Genomic DNA, 20,247 nt, shown 5'->3' on the forward strand with positions numbered 1-20,247 from the left:
GGCCAGGATGCCATTGGCCTTCTTGGCTGCCTGGGCACACTGCCGGCTCATGTTCAGCCGGCTGTCAACCAACACCCCCAGATCCTTTTCTGCCAGGCAGCTTTCCAGCCACTCTTCCCCAAGCCTGTAGCGCTGCATGGGGTTGTTGTGACCCAAGTGCAGGACCCGGCACTTGGCCTTGTTGAATCTCATGCAGTTGGCCTCGGCCCAACAGAGTTGTTCAATGGGACTTTGCTACATGTTTTTTTTCATCACATGCCATAGAGTGGGATTCTTCTTGCTAGCTTTTTCCTCTTTCACATGTTATATTGTTTCCACTACCAGGCTAGCTTGTACACAATTCATAGGATGCTGTGTAAGGAAGTGTTGGAGTCTCTGAAGGCACTAAGCACCACACAGCTGTAGCTCTCTGGGGCTCTAGGGAGCTCATATCCATGAGAATTTCCTCTACCTTTCGTGTGTCATGTATGTTTACACAGGCCAGCAAAAATCTTGTATACGCTAAACGTACTTCCTGACCCAGAAGATGCTTCAAACTCTCAGTTACATGGTAACCTCAGGGGAGAATACAGTATTACATCTTATAATTATTTCTTCACCTTCTGTGGGCCCAATCTCTGAGAGAATAAGGTCTGTATCCCCAGCTAAAGAAACAGATTCCTTGGGTTTCCTATTTTTCTGAACTCCATTGTAATCTCATTTAATTTAGCATATATTTTAAATTATGTATTATTCTTTCAGAAATTTCAGCTACAATTTTTTGAAGATGTGTAAGAACACAGACCCTTTCCTGACTTAGTTATGGATAGATAAAGACTTGGAGAAGTGAAGTAAAAGTATTCAGGAGTACTTTGACAGAAAGTGGTATTGAAGGATTTCCCCAGGAGTGTACATGAGAAAAGAAGCAGAGTTGGGGGCTCACCTGAGATTTCCTATGTATCAGTTTAGAGATTTACACTAAACATTATCAGTTTCCACAGGTTACCTATGTAAGCATACACCAGGTTTAAACTTTAGTCAAGCCTAACTGAGGACACAGCCACATAAATTAACACAACATATTAACTAATCCATAATAATTACATATCTGCATGCCCTTACTCTATGGTAAATGAGTTAAATCTTAAAGAAAAGAAAGACAAGGCATATAAAATTACCTTACACCTATAAAAACAGAAGCTGATGTCATAAAAATATTGCATTTTAGACCCAGTTTGACTTGCTGCCACTCAAGACCCATTGGCCAGTATACATGCAGCAGGTTTCACGATGGATTTACTGTTTTTACTGAGCTTGAGCCGCAGAGTTGATTTGTATGTACACAGAAGGACTTCACGCTCCGTCTGAGACCAGGCTCAGTATGGACATGATGCAGTTTCTCCACACATAGACAGAACTGCTCAAGTAGGCAGCGTGCTTTGAAATTTTTACTATGAAAAACTTCTCCTATCAACCCAACAAAAAGGAATGGAAAACCCCATCTGATTCTAAACAATGGGGCAGTCTTTAACTGTCGTGTTAAAAGAGACTCTAGTATTGTATTCAATTTTTTTTTTATTCTTCCCCCTTCCCCAACAGAGTTATTTGTGCAGCTGTGAGACTTTTCAATGAGATATATTGAAAGTGATATTATCTCAATATTAACCTTCAAAAAGTAGAAAATACCACTGCACGATACAGTAATAGCTAAAACCCCACTAACACTATCATGTGCTGTAAAACTCTAGATCACTGAGATGATTGTTATATTTCATGATTGGTAAAATAGTGAATGGTTCCAGTGGCACATACAGGTGTTGTAACATAGTCCTGACCTCACATGTAGGGTTATTCTAATTAAGGGTTTCAACTTATTAAGGCCTTAGAGCCTGATAATGCGATTACACACAGTTTTTCATTTTTTTATGGGTTGAATCAGCTATTTCTTCTCAACACCTGTCCTTTTAGCCCTGCAAGATGCATGCTTTTAAGAAGATAATGACACTGGATAGTGTTGTTACACAGTCCTGTAACCAAACATCAGGCTCGACTAAATTAGGTCTTGATTTGGATTATTGTATGTCAGTCTTCTTGATGGTCCTCTCCTCCAAAATGAAATAACTTGCAAGAGCGTTCAGTCATCAGAGATATTTTAATCAATACACCAACTTCTATAAAGTATGTGTTTCACAGTGCCATTTGGGTATTTAGCTTATTTGTCCCACGAGGTTGGCTGGGAGAAGCAAAGGTATGCAGTTATATAGATCATTAGTATGGGTTTAAGTTTATAACTTTCTTGGGTTTCAGATGTTGTGTTCCATCATTAAACTGGGGCACTCAGGTGGGAACATGAACCCATGGGTCACTGGAAAATTAGTCTAAAGTCTTAAGGGAAGGATGGTGTCGAAAGCGATGAGGAGAGGAAAATGATTAAAATATTCAGTCCCTTAAAGAACTAGTTATCATCTGGAATGGCTAGATATGCTTACTTTCATTACTCCAGTTCTTTTTACTATTTCCAACCTGTTTTAGATTGTATAAGGATTTTGGATACCTGAGTGGGAAGAGCAACTACCTGCATAATCTCCAGAATTTCCTGTGCTTGGCATAAATTCATCAGTTGTTGGTTAATTGTGAATTCATTCATTGTCATTCTTATTGCTTTCTCTATTTGATGATTTTATTTATTTTTTATTTATGATGTTGTTAAATATGTTTGAGTTAATTCACGGTGATGGCCTGAAACATCATATTATAAATGGCTTGTACCAGACAACAGACTTAAATCCCTAGATGCTAAGCCTTTTATTTACATCTCTAAAATCTTCACCCAGTCTATCAACTATAAGCAAGTCACCTTTTAGAGATGAAAGGATAGCTCAAGATCCTTGTCAGTCTTTTCTTCAATATTTAGATGAATTTGGGGTTAGGTCCTTACTCATTAGCTTCTATATATCAGGCCAAAACTGTCTGTAGTTTTCCACTTAGTGATTGTATTAGCAGTTCTTTTTATTTTATTTTGTTTTCATAGTAGCTTTTTATTTGCAGCTGAACTAGCATTAGAAAAAATATTCAGTAACATTTGGTCATCACCACTAAGGTGTGGGTTTGAACGATATCTAAGAGGGCCAGTATTACCCAGGCAGGTAGCTGCACTACTGGGCTTGGACTATGTTACTCTAGCTAGCTGGCGGGCGCTCCTCCGTTGCTTAATGCTGATTCAGTTGCACCTCTTGGGTTTCTTTGTCAACAGGTATACACAGCTGAAGAACATGGAATGGATATTCTTATGTGGTCTTCTAGTAGAAATGAAGAAAACAAATGGATGTATGCAAATGTGGTCCTCTCCAGTAACAGCCTTTTCAGAGTTGCTTTCGAAGCTGAAGTGGGGTGGAGTGACCCCATAGAATTTGCTCTTGATGATATTTCTTTCACCCCAGAATGCATTGATGGAGGTATGCTATTACACAAATTGTTACAATATATGTTTTCTTTTCAGAGAGCAGAGGAAAATTGTAGGATTTAATATTTCAATGTATATCACAGTTACAAAATCTGGGATTTTTTTTCTTTTAAAATTATTGCAACACTGCTATACTTTTACTTCATTCCAAAAAGTATAGAAAAGAAGTGGGCACAGCACAATAATGCAAAGAAGTATGTGTTTTTCAAGGGAAAGAAAAATGTGTAAAGGAAAGAAGGATCAAATTTATCATCTATGACCCACATGGCAAATTTTAGCTAGTGCATTTTTCCCTAAAGGAAAGGAGCCATTACACCTATCAGAGGGATTCATATCTATTTGTTGGCTGAGTGTAGTAACTGAATAAAGATACTTGCCTATGAATTGTGGAAGGCAGTTTTGTGTTATAACCGGCAGTTGAACATATGAGTTCAGAATATTACTGTCATTGAGGGCCTGTTAGTGTTTTTATGAACCATGCTTGAGAGGGATATGCCATCACTCAACTGTATTGGTTTTCTCCTGTATGAAAACAGTCCTAGACGGCCTTAATTTTGAATGGAAGTTTTATGAATATCAAAGTGGTTCACAATTATTTAAAAAAGAAAATGGTTAGTTCTTTTATCTTTACTCTCTTCATAAAATATCTCAGCAGTATAGCAAAACTACCAGGCTCTTTGAGAATTTACAATCTCACTTCTGCTACACAAGCTAAGTGACTTGAACTGTATAAAACAAAACAAAAAAAAAGAGTTAAATTCTAATGCCTTATAATGCCATGTTTATTCTGTGAGAAAGGTTTACTCTGCAAAAGAAACATAGAATATGATACAGTATCAGAAGAAAAAAATAAGTATGTGTGCAAACACAGATTCTGATAGGAATATTGGCCATTCCTTATTTTAAAGAGTCAAGAGGGGAAGATAACCAAAGAAACAGAAAACTCTTTGTGTAGATCTTCATTCATAAGGACCAACCAGTAATAATTATAGTTAAATAAATGCCAATACGGATGTTATAAAAATGTTCTTGAATAACGTCTTTCTATTTATACAGCTCTTATTGTTCAGATAGGATAGCCTGTGTATGAATCAGTTGTCATGCTGTTCAAGAAACTTTGCTTTTTTTTTATTGTGATGAGTAAGCAACTCCTTGGAGAATTAACCACATGCTGATTAAGGTTTAAAATGAAATATAAGCTCATGCAGGTGTCATTTGTTCAATCTCAAGCTGAACAAAAGTTTTGTTTTTTTTCTCTGAATAATACCACCAATAGCCTCAGGCAAATACAATTTTGGAATGTTCTTCAATGAGCTGCAGACCATATACATAAACAAGTGCTTGTTCTACCCTTATTATGCTAATCACCTTTGTTAACCATACCTGAAGAATTACTTAGGCAGTTTCATGCTTAATATACCATAATAGAAAGGGGAATTTTCAGATTATATATTTTAAGTACATGTAATTAAGTGGAAGACCTAGTTCTATATTCCAACAATGTATATAAATCAATTTTCTACTTTCAATGGAACTTATACTTTAGTAATTTATTATGAACAAGCATGAATTCAGAGAAAGGAAAAAATCTTCCATGGAAACTGTATGTTAAGGTATCCAGAAATAATCATAACTATAGAAATAAGGTAATTTTTATGGAGCAACATTTTCTAATCACCTTATTTTTCTCCAGAGATTTTCCAGTTGTAGAATGCTTCAAAGTATCTAACTTGTAATACAATCTTTCCATCTTACAAATATGGTATACCATAAGGAAAGCCTTAAGAAAAATTGTTAGAGTTATATTGGTTACTTATGGTTTGCTGAATAAGTCAAAAACTCATACCTTATCTACACGCAACCACCTAAAAATAAATCAGACAGTCGTAGTTGGTCATCTAGGCTCTTTGCCCAGCTGCAGAAGAGGCAGACATCTTCAGAAGTCAACTTATATTCCTTTGTATGGTAAGCTGGCAATCAGCCTGGAATTAGTTATTACAAGCTGCAATATTTACACTACGGAAGTAGTAGTTTATCTTGCTCTATTCTGTATTACATCATTATTGTCTTATCTGAAAAAGAAACAAATTTTTCCTTGCACAGTTGATGTTTAGCTTAAATACAGGATACTTGTCTTTGTATTCACTTGTATGCTCTAGACAATTTCTATGTATGTTTTATGGTGATTTCTAGAGGTATAGGAAGGATCTGTACATGAATTCTTTACCAAACATTGTTCTTTATAAATCTATTCTTTATGTGCTTGCAAGAGTGGCATAAATTATATTACCCTAAAAGGAGCCTAGGCAAGTCTTCTGGTATGGGCAATAATGGGTACCCGAGGAAATGTATTAGAATGAAAGAAGAACATAATAAATTCCACCCTCCCCCAATCTTTCCCAATCTGTGTTAATCTGTTTCAGAGACTTTCTGAAGCTCTGAAGATCATGCTCTCTGATAGCTCTCAGCTATTTTTTATTCTATGAATTAGCCAGTTCTTTCTGAATATACACAAATTTTTTGTTATTTTTGGAAAAGCATTTTTCATTTAGTTGTTATTGGAAAAACATCAGTTGGCAAACCTTGGGTGCAGGAGGTCTCTGCCATGTTTTTTAATTCCTGTCACATTGCATCCCTCTCCCATGCTCTGCTGTAGTTCATCTTCCACTCATTTAAATCCATCACTTGGAATTCGAGTACAGAGTATTCTCTCTTTACTACTTTTTTTTTCTTTATACCTCCATTCATAACCTTAACTTGCATTAAATGTGCCATCCTAGATCTATCCTCCTCAATCCTGATGCTTCAACAGTTCCAAATTCTACTTATACAACTCTTGTTCCTCACTTAATTGGCCATCTGATTTCAGGCATCCTATTTTTACATCCCACACACATTTTTTGCCTCCATCAACCACTCCACAGTTGTATATGCACCCTGAAAATTCTGCCAGTTTTTTCTATCATCCATCCCCCTTCCCAGTTTTATAGTCACTCTTACTGTTGTCCCAGGTGTGTATTTCTCAAAAAAAAAATTTAAAAAAAAAATTGTCTAATGGAAGGCAATCTCCTAATAAGTTTGTGACTTGACATATAATCTCCTCTCCAGAAAAAAAAAATGATATGTAGATGCTGTTACGTAAGTGTGCACTGACTTTCTGTTTTTTCATGGTTTTGTACTGTCCTGGGAAAAGTCCTATCCTAATAATCCTTGCTGGCCCGGTAGGCCAAATCTGTGTTTATGAAGAGGCAAGAGAACTACATAAAATCTGAATAATAAAATAAACCACAGCCGTTTAGGAGGAATAACCTATCTCTGACATTTTAATATTGTTCCTGACAAAAAGCAGCTACTTAGGAGGAGGTGTTATTTTTTTACTAATAATTGTTTCTGAGTAACCGCTTAAAAATTCAGATGGTAAAATTTGAAGATATTACCTGCAAATAGTATAAAATCATTGCTCTGTAGATATTTGAGGAACAACATTTTCCTTTAACAAAAATGGTGGGAGAGTTTACCTAGTCCACTGCCAGTGCTGCTTTGATTTTTGCTCATCATGTTTATTCAAAGACTTAGCTCAAAGAAAAGTGTATTACCTGCAGTACAGGTTTTGTGTAATGTTCTCCCTTTCAGAAGATAGCTTTGCTGCTGCAGATCATTTTCCTCTCTCTGTATTATTATTTTTCAGCTTGTCTTTAATTACTTTGGGTTTCCTGAGGCAACATGTTCTAAACAGAAGCAATCACAATTTAGCTGTTAAATTGTGGAGCTCTAAGCAATAAAGCATTACCAGCAGCTCTAATTCAGCTGAGATTTTTACTTTATTTTAAGTAGTCAGCCCTCATTATCCATTAGAGTTTCTACAGACCCAAGAATATTTCTGAATATTTAAACAAAATGTGGTCAAGCTACTCCCTGGTCTACTGCAGAAGTAACTTCTAGATGATGCCCATGCATGAAGATTGCTGCAGTGCCAGCTGTCAGTGGCACAAGATCTAGCTTAGTTCAGAATCAACTGCTAAATGAGATGCACTGTTACCACTTTTCAAGGTCCTTTTTTTTCTTCTGATAAAGGTGTGTGAAGATGTTATATTACAGGAATTAGTGCATCTTAGGAACCAAAGAATTTAGTTGTTACTCGGTTCTAACCATCTTCTTTAAACTTTTAAGTAATACCTTGATTTTTTTAAAATTACTTTATTTTTATTTGATATCTTATTCTTTAAAAATAAAAGTTAAAAAATGTTTCCATTTCTAGTTTCAGATGGACCAAGAATACCAAAGTATTGAATTAGATTTTGTATTCACTAATACCTGTCTCATAGTATTTTCTAGTTCAGCTGAAATAGGAGGCATCACAGAAATTCTTAAAATTTCTGCTTCTACTTAATTTAAATCCCAGCATTAACCCAGAGATGCCTAACACCCAAACTTTATTCAGCTTATATCAATCAGAATGTTATGTTTTGTCACTCACTCATTACTGGAGAAATAAATTGCATGAACAAATTCTGTGTAATTTACATAGTGAGGTATTAGTTACATAGTGCTTTGATGTATTGGGAGAGCATTCTTAAGAAACAAATAAATAGTAAATATATTTTGTGATCTCTTCCAGAGATCACAAGCAAAATATTTGTGCTTATGGAGATCTTCTGCTGGAAGAAGGTAAATCTCAGTACTGACCTCTGCTCCAGCCCTTTCACCCAGTGTACTTACCTGTTAGCCCCTCTTTACCAACAGCTCTTTGTGAACTTATACTTCTAAATAGTACTGCTTTAAGTAATTGCTTTCTGTTTTGGTTTATTCAAAACAAAAAAGTGTTGACACTTTAAGATGAATATTTGGGCTGCATCTTGGGTATAAACAAGAGTGCAAACATCATGCAGTGCCCTAGGCTCTAGAGTGTTTGAGAAGTATGCTTTTCCACCATCAGTCATGCTGTCAATATTTATCACTGGTTCAGTATTAACATTGCTTAGTAAAATAATTAACAATTTGAAGAAAATAATCTTATACGCCACCTTTCCTTATCATTCTATATTTTTTCATTTCGTTTTTTAGTCTATGTTTGCTTTCATAGTTTACTTTCTGCGGCTGTTCAGTACTATCTGAAGTATTTTCCTTCTTTTCTTCTGTTTTGTGAACTACATTTTATCACCCTTCATCATTTTATTTTAAAGACTTTTCTACTCCTGTGCTTCTCTTTTTCATCCATTCCTTTCTTCTTTCTTTACAAAACATTTTAAGAAAAAGTCTTCTTAGTCTAGCAACTTAACACATGAGAAAGGACTGCCAGTGTTACAAATTTCCCCCCACATCCTACTGCAGCTTCACTTTCACCAGGAAGATTTGTCTGCAGTAGAAAATATCATTATGTAAGGATACACTGGAGATAAAAGGGCAAATCAAATAATGCAAAACACTCGGCACAGACAAGATATGTTTTCTCTAACACTGTGTCATCTGATCATGGTGGAATTGTGCAAAAACTAATGCTATTTTCCAGGCTGGTGTGGGTGGTTTTTTTTCTAATGTTGTCATAGTGCTTGACTTCACCACACAAGTTACCAACAAAAGGGTCAGATTTGCCATTTCGGTACTGAAGTACAGTAAAATTTTCAGTGGTTGTCGATAGCTTTCACTTAGGTGAAAAGTTTGCTTTGACATGCCCTAACTCATCCAAGTCTTCCTGTTGCTCTGTAGCAAAACACAAACTAGACCTGCTGTAAAGGTTTTAAATAAACCTTACATTGAGCAAGCTTTCACTTGTCATGAAGAAACAAATAGTAGAAGCAAATCAGAATCTGTGAATTACAAGACTGGATTTGGCTCTACATTCAAGCCCAAGCCACCTGGTACTTTAAAGTTTTTTTTTTAAAGGGCACACAAATGCTTCCTACTACCCTAAAACCTAATATCCTCCAGAAATTGAATCTTCAATTTCTTTGAGCCATCATAAGACAGTAATGACAGATAGCCAGTTCCATTCCTATAGATCATCTTTCCTAACTGTCTGGAAGAGCCGATACTGCAAAGAAGTGCTGAGACAAAGGAAATGATATATCAATCATGAAATTTAGGGTAGATATACTCAGAACTTCAGGTCAGCCATAGTGAGTAAGGAAAAGTTCCAGCTAGCAATATAACCTATCTCCAGCAGTTATGGATGCTTGGAAAAGAGTATAAAAAAAGGGGAATTACATGTACTGTTTTCTCTCAGCCCTTTCCCTATTGCCAGCCATTTGTAATTCAGAGTCTTCCTGAGCCGTGCATAGTCTCAGCATAGTGATCCTCAGGGTTTTTTTTTTTCCCTTGAACTTGTCAGTTACCTTTTTAACATCAGGGAAATTTTTAATATTCAGGAATTAAATTATATGCTGATGCTCGTATGAATCTAGGCTTATCTTCATGAACAGAAAAGCTGTTCAGTGCATTCTCATTTAGGTCTTGAAAAGTATAAAAGAAGTATTTAAGTCAGTGATTCACTTCTGTCTGGTGGGTAGGATTTCTTCAAGACTTCTCATATTGCAGTTTCAGATCTCACAAAAGATGTATGCCTGACAGCCCCAATCCCAAAGTTCTTTCAGAGCAAAACAATTTCCATTGATCTCCAAACAACAGCAGAATTAGGCTTTGTTTAATATCAATATGCAATACCATATCAAAAAGGTATGAAAGGTGCAGGTTCAGGCACCAAGCTGAGAAGAAGGAGTGTCCCAAAGGGGCAGAACTCTCTCTTTGTTCAAGGTGGAAGGAAATGGACTTTATCACTGGCATCTTCTAACACAAACTGTCTCAGATAAGTGTTTATAATTAAAACATAGCAGAATGAAGATTGTTCCTAAGACTTGTTCATTGAAGTAACTTAGTAACAGAATAGTGACTATAAAGACTATTTCCATATAGCATAAATAGCATAAAGAAAGAGTAAAAAAAATAAAAAAATCTGAACTAATAATAAGCTAATGGTCACTGGTCAACGTTTTCAAAATCAACCATTAGTCTTAGCTACTATAATTTTAGGTGCTCTCTTTAAGTACCTTAAAGGTATCTAATTTTCAGAAAACGGTGAGTAGCCACTCTTCAGAAGTCAATCCCCTTGTGATTTCAGATTAGAAACCACAGAGCAAACATAATATGCTTGGAAATGCTAATTTAATAAAATCTTGGCTAGTTATTATTTATTTGTTTCTCTTATAACATATATTGAGAACTTTTTCTCCCTATTTTCTCTCTGCTTCAGGGAACATATTTTTGAATCCTAATTGTCTATAACCCTTCCCTGCTCTTCCTGCCACAGAATTCCATTTGCTTCACAACAGGATCTGTGTGTTTATATACAATGACATAATCTTTAATCACATTATTGAATACTGTTTTACTCAGAACACTCTCTTCTTTTTCCAATACAAAGAAATCCCTCATGAGAGATAATTGAATATTTTGTTTTTCTGGGCATATTATTCAGATACACCTCTGAATGTAGAATTATTTATCTTTATGAAGAGGTTTTCTATCCAGCATACAGCTACAGTGTCCAAATATTTCAAAAATATTTGATAACTACTTCCATAATTACTTCTTACAGCATAATGTTATTTACCTGCCAAGTAAAAAAAGAATGAAATAAAATAACCTCTATAATTTTGGGTATCAGATTGAAAATGTCAAAAAAATTTTTGTTTTCAGAGTCATAAAAATAAAGAATCCTGAATTGAAACAAAAAGCAAAATACGAAATGGCCAAAATGTTTTTCCTGTACAGACCCTCAACCGGCAGACCAGCAAAGCATTACGGGTAAACTAGCCAAGTAACCAAACAGCCTGGAAACCATCCATTTGCAGATAATTTTGTATGCTCTCTGGCACTTTTAGTAGATCCCATTTCACTAGATCTTATAAGAAAAGCATAACTGACACCTGTATGTAATTAAGAGGCAACAACCCAAAAAGTTCAGTAGGTGTTTGTGTGTTTGTGAAAAAAATAGCCCAGTGTTGCAGAGAGAGTCTTGCTGAAGGGTGTGCATGTGTGCGTGCGTGCAAAGCAATAGTGAGAAAATTCTGCAGCGGAACAAAACTCATCTGACAAAGGCTTAGACCAAGTCAATGATCCATCTCTGAAACTCCCAGAGCCTAAATGTAGGAGATACTGGAAGGGTTAACTGCCTGTGCTGCTGATACTACAGTGTTAGATCACAGGCAAAAACTCTGTAGAGGAGACTTAACTTCTGATTTCTTTAAGTTGCAGAGCCAGGGGAATAATTGTTAGCTTGTCTGCTCATGCTTGCAGTGAAGCAGAAATCACTCTCAGGTTGAGAGCTCAGGGAGTTTCTTTTCTCAAGGGCAAGAGGTGATTCAGGGGGAGCTGCTGGGGGAGGCTGCCTATAAAAATGAAGGAGGAGAAGAGGAAAGCAAGATTAGTAGTGATCAAGGACTGGGGATACCGGGGATATTTGTTAATAGTTTCTTTAGTTAATTAGTTTCTCCCTGAAACCAATCAGAATATGGTTTAGATCCTCATTATTTGGTAGAGATAGGGCATTTCTGCATTTTTGAAGAGTAAAAATTATGATCCGGGGCACAGTACCTTAGAGAGATTCTTCAGCCTATTTCAGTATCTTCCAGTGCACAGACCTAGCTGGCAGTGAAACCACAATTTTTTGTGGATTTCACAGGAAGGGAAATTTGGAATAATTTTAGGATAAGTTAGTTACACTATACAAACTAGAATAATTAGTGGCAAGTCCTGAATGCAATTATGTCATCTATGTTTGAATAAATAAATATAGTACCTTTGTCCAAATATTTCAGTTTCTCTCTGTTGCCTTACACCTGTCCAAAATACTGAAATCTTCTGATTCAAGCTAGATGCCTTTTGGGAAATTAAAAATCATTGGGTTTATTAATAGTGTATTAAAATAGTTTCATTAATATTGAACCTCCAAAACCCATCTGTACACCAAAAAAACCCAAGCAAGCCTCAAATCACAGAGATGATATTTTGCCTTGCTAAGTTTGTTCATAAAAATCAACATACTTCCTCAGAGAGATAAAGAGAAATCATTTTTGGAATGAAATAGTTTCATGATACTGTCTTAGAAAGAAGAAAATTCTCAGATTCTTCATTATGTAAAACTTACCTGACTCCCCAATAAGAGTAAATCACAAGCTCAGATTTATCTCAGAAACTATATGGAGCTTACCATAGTTTTCTTCAGGACTTTTCTCAGCTGATGATAAATTTGTTCCTGTAGAAGCTACCTTTCTTTAGAAGTTGAGAAATAAAAGATTTAGCATAGCATTGTGTTCCCACCCCACCTACGAAAATGTGCTGATTCTAAGAAATTGCTCTTTTCTCCGCTCTAAACCTGTTCAGTAGTCCAACCCACCTCATTTTGTTGGAAACTAAAGCTTCACAGCTTTTCCAGTTCTTCACTGCTCCTAATAAATAAACAAATACATAAATCCTGCTTGACCAACCTGATCTTCTCTGACCAGGTGACTCGCCTAGTGGACAAGGGAAAGGCTGTGGATGTGGTCTACCTGGACTTCAGTAAGGCCTTTGACACCGTCTCCCACAGCATTCTCCTGGAGAAGCTGGCGGCTCACGGCTTAGACAGGTGTACTCTGCACTGGGTCAAAAACTGGCTGGACGGCCGGGCCCAGAGAGTTGTGGTGAATGGAGTTCAATCCAGTGGGCGGCCGGTCACGAGCGGTGTTCCCCAGGGCTCAGTTTTGGGGCCAGTTCTGTTCAATATCTTTATCAATGATCTGGATGAGGGGATCGAGTGCACCCTCAGTAAGTTTGGAGACGACACCAAGTTGGGCGGCAGTGTTGATCTGCTCGAGGGTAGGAAGGCTCTGCAGAGGGACCTGGACAGGCTGGATCGATGGGCCAAGGCCAACTGTATGAGATTCAACAAGGCCAAGTGCCGGGTCCTGCACTTTGGCCACAACAACCCCATGCAACGCTACAGGCTTGGGGAAGAGTGGCTGGAAAGCTGCCTGGCGGAAAAGGACCGGGGGGTGCTGGTCGACAGCCGGCTGAACATGAGCCGGCAGTGTGCCCAGGCGGCCAAGAAGGCCAATGGCATCCTGGCCTGTATCAGAAATAGTGTGGCCAGCAGGAGCAGGGAAGTGATCGTGCCCCTGTACTCGGCACTGGTGCGGCCGCACCTCGAATACTGTGTTCAGTTTTGGGCCCCTCACTACAAGAAGGATGTTGAGATGTTGGAACGTGTCCAGAGAAGGGCAACGAGGCTGGTGAGGGGTCTGGAGAACAAGTCTTATGAGGAGCGGCTGAAGGAACTGGGGTTGTTTAGCCTGGAGAAGAGGAGGCTGAGGGGAGACCTCATTGCTCTCTACAACTACCTGAAAGGAGGTTGTAGCGAGGTGGGTGTTGGTCTCTTCTCCCAAGTAACTGGCGAAAGGACGAGAGCAAATGGCCTCAAGTTGCGCCAGGGGAGGTTTAGATTGGATGTGAGGAAAAATTTCTTTACTGAAAGAGTGGTTAAACATTGGAAGAGGCTGCCCAGGGAAGTCGTTGAGTCACCATCCCTGGAAGTATTTAAAAGACGGGTAGATGAGGTGCTTAGGGACATGGTTTAGTGGACATGGTGGTGTTGGGTTGATGGTTGGACTCGATGATCTTAGAGGTCTCTTCCAACCTTAATGATTCTATGATTCTATGATTCTATAAATCCATCACAATAGCAGGCATAGCTAGCAATTCCTGGACTGTTCTTAACAGAAATATGCCAAATATTGCCACATTTCTGTCACAGGTAGTCAGTGTGTTCCAGCCAGAAGTGGTAGTTCTCTGAGTGGAAACTATAAATCCTAGCTTGATTTTACTGGCAGTAAACTTGCCTGTTTTCCATTATGTTTGTATGTTAGCAAACTGTGATCATTTAAAAGAATTTCTGCACAGTTCTGCACAGACATATAGAACTCTGAAGTCATTGGGCCAAGTTCTGTTTTCGTTAATTCTGGCTTTGTAACAGGGTCTCTGAGATCCTTTTCAGCACCCTGCCCCATACTTCTGTGTTCTCATGAGGGGAAGAGATTTAAAGATTCAATTGGCCAGACTCAATTTCCCCTTTTTTCTTCTTTTTACAAGCTTTGAAATTAGCATTTTATTTTCTTGCAGAAGCTTTATTGATACTGATAAAGACTCACAGACAGATTGTTAAAGTATTTGAACAACTTTAGTCTGGTTAAATTTTTTTAGCAAGGTTATTTCCTTGCAGCCACCTTGAATGGGCTGATTTCATGCCCTGATCCAATGTTTACCGAAGTGAAAGTGAGGGCTGCCGCTTATTTCAACTTAATTAATACATTGGATTGGACCTGTAATTAATTTATACTCTTGTCTAATGAAAACTGTTGGAGGGGGTTATTTTTGGCCTCTTTTAGCCAAAGTTAATAGGTCCACTGTTTTTATTAGATTTAGTAGACAAATTACTTATGCAAATATATCAGACACATTAGTTTTCAAGGGTCTGATGCAAGGCCCATTAAAATCAATGAGTCTTCCCATTTGCGTAAATGGGCTTTAGAGCAAGCTCTGATACAACTGAGTTAATGCTGTGTAATAGCATGTGGTAACTTTATTTCATGCTCCCTAGTGTTGACTTTAATGCCAATGTCTACTAGCCTTAATTAGAATTCACTGTTACAGGTGATATATAAATATAAATGGGGACCTACTTTGCACCAGAGATCTTGGTATCTGAACAAGAAAGGCAGAAAAGACATGGATAGCATGGAGGTGTTGTTTCATTCAAATTAAACATTTGTGTGTTTCTGGCTGTGCTAATGACTGTGTAATACAAACATTTATTTTATATTAGCATTTGGGTAATAGCAGTTCTGCAGTTTCCTGTGACTGAATCCCTGTGATTCATGGGCAAAATGTTTACAGTGCCGACCTGTGAAGTTTGGCATACAGTCAGGAAAGAGGATCAGTACACTCCATGGATGACAAAGACAATAGTACAACAAAACATATGTGTACAGAAAATGTTCATCAAACAACAGTAAGCCTTTAACAAATCCCTATCCCACAAATATGTAATTATGTCCTTGACAATGAACATTTATTGATTTAATGCTTTTCATACTGTAAAGGCTCCTTACTCCCAAATCATCAGCTCATGAGCTCTATTTAGTGTAACAGATGTTTCGATGGTTAGCACATTGGTATAAAAATGTATCTAAAAGTACCCATTTTAACTGACAACAATGAAATACAGGTATATTCAGCTGTAGTTACTGCAGTTCATGAAGCAGTACAAACCAAATTTGGTTTGCTTTACACACTGGTCTGATTTTTGCTTTTTTGTATCTACCTCAACTACCTAATTTCTCTTCAAAGTGTGAAGATGCTTATAGGAGAGCACTTCTTGGTCCTTAGGTCATAACTCACCAGGCACAGCTGCAAGAGTAGGTTTCACAAAGGATTTAGGACTGAATTAAAATGTCATTTTTTAGGACCTAATTAAAATGTCTTTTTTATGATGTACAAGTAGATGTTATACACACATTTTTAAACCCTTTCTTTAATTTTGGTTATTTGCCATGTGCAAGGTAAAAATAAGTGTAAAATAAAACACTGAGTGCAAAGTAAAATAAATAAGGACATGTCCTAAGCTTGCTACTTAAAAAATCGTGATTCCTTTAGCTATAATGGAACGTCAACAGTTGCTACTGTTTGTCATGCAGATCTAAATCCAGACTCGGTGTTCCGCAGAGCAGAGGTTATTTTCTTTGAAATTGTTTTTGATTGGTTTGCTTTTCATCTGTGTGCGAATACTGAATGTATTCCTGAGGATCTCCAGTCCTGCTTTTCAGTGATCATGCAGCCTGGATAGAGAAAGCTAAGCTTTTGCCCTGTGTTCCTTAGAACACATCATTTTCAGTAGATTTATCTCCAAATCCTTAAACAGCTTCAAATAGGTACTGCTGTTTAAAAAAGTAACCTGTACAATATCTCCTCCACTCCTGAACGTGGTCTGAAAATGAGAGCCAAACAACACTCAGGAGATGAGTGCTGAGTTGGGAGCATCTTTTCTGCCTTTGGAAAAAGGTGAGGGAAACATTTTTTTGGCATGTCATTATTAGGCAATTGTTGAATCTAACAACTTTAAGTGACTGAAATGGCCTGTGGGCCACAAATGGATAGTCCAATTTGCATTGAAAAAACACACTTCAGCTTCTGCTGTTTACATAACCTTCATATATCTCTACAAGAGTGGAAATAATATTCATGTATATGCATAAGTTCAAAGTTAGTTTATACGGCTGAGTCAGGTGAGTGTAACTCACTGTGTAGTAACTCACTCATAGCACTGTGTAACCCAGCACAATGGAGGGTATTTACGATGAGTCTCTCATAAGTGCCAGCTCATTTTTCACTGCAAACCACACTGCAGCGTTAACATTTTAGTTCAATTCTTCCCAGTGGCAAGGAAACAGAATGAATATTGCCACTCTTTAGAATGAAACATGTCAGTAGCAGCTACTGCAATGATGAGCTTAATATAAATAATTACATAGATAGTAGCTTTGTATGCAAGCAATTAGTTTTGCATTAATATGTTGCTTGAGATTTCTCTTCAGTCAGAATTAGTTAATGCTTTTCTAGATTTGTATGTTCCTAATTACTCAGTTTTAAATGTTAGCTATATATAAATGAATGTTTTATAAATTTTCAAAAATTTTACCAGGCACATTTATTTTATAATTAAGAAAAACATTGATAACCTACTGTATGTAAAGTAAACAGATTGAACTTGGGAGTACAGCTTTGGCAGATCACGGCAATCATAATGTTTTATATAATGTCATCCAGAGCACAATTTTCCTATTGCATCTGAACCCAAACAGATGTAAACTAATTAATACATAATGTGCATTAACAAGCAAGTTGATATTCTTACGGTATATATATACCGTATATATATATAAAAATATATTTGAGGTATATTTTCATCTTATTTATTGTTCTGATCTAAAATGATTTTGCTGATTTCAGGGTATCACTCTGGATTTTTATTAATATACTGAAAACATAAAACAGACCTCAACAAGACCCCTGGTTAACCTTACTGCCAACTTAATCTCTAGTATAAATTGGAGACATCTTCACCACTCTCAGTGAATATTGCATACTCTAAAATAATAAGTCAGGAAGAACTTCTTTCTACATATTATTTTCTAAAAACAATAGGGAATTGTGATAGAAAATAATAATAATAATTAAAAATCCCCCATTCAATAAAGCATTCATGCATTTGCCTAAGTACTGAATTTAGTATGGGATCATTTACATGCATAAGCACTTTATATGATTGGGACCATAAGGTTAAACTGATCAGTGCTACAAAAGCCCAAAGACAGTATATCACTCAAGACCAGATTCATAACAAGCAACACATTCAAGCATTATTGAATTTAAGAGTGGATTTCAAATTTATTTTCTTTTCCAAACAAAGTTGAGTAGAAACCTATTAGCAAACTTATCATGAATATGACAGGCTAGGGAATTAAACTGGGTCAAAAATGCTCACAAATGTGCTATAAATAAAATCTTCCCTGCAACATAAACAAGTGACCATAGTAAAGTCAAATATATTGGAACTGTGTGGGGTTAATTTTCACGCTATCAGAACAAACACAGAAAAACTAAAACTGGACTACACAATGACGAAAGTGCATGCCTAAGTGGAACTGACTGCAGCTTAAGTCATTTTCGCTGCCTAAATGCTCCCTAGGCACTGTGAGGAAAAGGGTCAGAAATAACAGAAGGAAAAAAAATGCTATCTAGTATAATCATATCTTTTTTTTTCCCAGAGCAAGTGCAAACTAAAAATATAAAATAACTCTTTTTTTAAAAAATCATTGCGTAAGATTTGCTCTATTTTTAACAGTACTGGTTTTATATCAATAAAGAGAGAAATATGTCTTCTCAATGATTTTCCATACATTTCACTGGTATCTTGGTGGAATCATGGCCTTATATACAAATTATGATGGACTCAATTCTAACATCTTTATGTGCTACTATTATTAATTATCTGATAAATTATGGGAATGAAGTAGAAAAAAAATACAAAATCTAAAATACTTTTCATTTGTCCAAAAATAAATTCACTATGTGATTTAAATGTCTATAATCAACCAACTAAAGACAATTTTCATAAGCCTTTTGAAGTAGTATAAATGAAAATAATTTTTTGAGACTAACACATTTATAAAACACATATCATGAAAGTGCAATCTTTTCAATCCCATTTAAAAGTACATGTCTTTGAGGTATTTATGAAGTAATTCTGAATACAAACAAGCCAAAAGATCAGCAGGTTATTATTTTCACTGTGTCAAAGTCCATTATTGTTTTATGTTTAGATTATGTCCAGTGTATGAAATACATTTTTCTAGTAGCATGATAGAATTTAACAACACTAGCAGTATGAAATGATGTCAGGAATATTCTATTGTATGAAGCTTTTCAATTATGATTTTCTGACATGAAGTCAACATGAAAACCAAAAATTGCTAAGCTAGCAAAGGTCAACGTTAGACAGCAGTTTGAGCTCTTTTTCCTCGTCACTGTTTCGCAAGCAACCAGATGGTAAAACAATACTAGCATTCTGTTTATCGGAATGCATTAGCAGCTCATTTTTTGTATAAAATGATATTGGTATTCATGACGCAGGTATTTTAGAAACTGAGCATGTTTCAGCAAAGTTCTCCTGCTGTAAAACCCTGGCCTGGTATCACAGAATACACAAACATACTGCTATGCCCCATGGATTAAAAGTAGTAAACTAATGCCAGGATCCATATATTCCCTTACAGCACGTCATGCCTTAATGCAGCAGTAACATTTGACTTCTGAGGTCAGAGAGCAATGCTTGCACCATTTCAAAAGGCAAGCTAAAACCCACCCATGAACTTTTGCACTTGATTTGCTCTGCTTCAGCCCAAGTCAACAGCAAAACTCCTCCTGCCTTTTACAGAGGTGGTGACATTAATTTGTCTTTCCTTGTCTCTAACAATCATAATATTATTTTCTTTACTCACCTGCTGCAAATTGACCTACAAAAGATTAAATACAGAGAGTTAAATTCTGGAGATTTTTCTCTTTTCCCTGCACATAAAACAAAAGTTACAGGAATCCATCACATTGCTCCCATGGGAGACACTTTTGGTGCGAAGAACACAGTGTTAGCATAACCAGTTGCTTTCAGTTTCCACAAATACTTCTGAAGCTTCTGCTGGTAAAATTCAGTTGCAATGATTTTCGCAGGAGGAAAGAGGGACTTGAATGTCTGAGACAAATTTGTTTGTATAAGTGATCACAGAAAGTTTTTTCCAGTATTTTTTCCAGTAATGCAAGTAAGCGTGGGATATTTCTTCTTTTGTCAGCTGTCTGAATTAGTTAAAGTCTGAAATTTAAAAATACTTTTTTTTTTCCAGTTGTACCCTGGAAACTTTTATCTAGTATATCTAGATAAATTTTTTAAATTAATAATTATTGTGTAGATAATAATAATTTATCTAGACAAATTCTTTGATTTAATTCTTTATCACATCAAACTAAGCTACAGAATCAGAGTGATAATAAACTATGTCAGCAAAAATCTTTGTTGTTACTTTATGAAAGTCTTTTTCTTACTCTGCTGAGGGTTCAGACCTTACCATAGATAATAGCTTTCCATGAAATTAGTTCCCTGTAGAACCAGAATTACATAGTCTTTCTTTGATTTTTGTTCACTCATGCAATACAAAAGTGGAGGA

At 36.5% G+C, this 20,247-nt stretch overlaps 1 protein-coding gene across 1 annotated transcript in view; it reads left to right on the plus strand.

Moving 5' to 3' along the window:
- The window catches only part of MALRD1 (MAM and LDL receptor class A domain containing 1), a 296,434-nt gene that overhangs the window by 214,614 nt on the left and 61,573 nt on the right, over window positions 1–20,247 (plus strand). Inside the window, exon 32 of the mRNA XM_009330606.1 lies at window positions 3,233–3,434. Coding sequence (XP_009328881.1) covers window positions 3,233–3,434 — 202 coding nt within the window. The remainder of the gene's footprint in view (window positions 1–3,232; window positions 3,435–20,247) is intronic.

Source organism: Pygoscelis adeliae, unplaced genomic scaffold (genome assembly GCF_000699105.1).
Source record: "Pygoscelis adeliae isolate BGI_AS28 unplaced genomic scaffold, ASM69910v1 Scaffold27, whole genome shotgun sequence".
Classification (NCBI taxonomy): Eukaryota; Metazoa; Chordata; class Aves; order Sphenisciformes; family Spheniscidae; genus Pygoscelis; species Pygoscelis adeliae.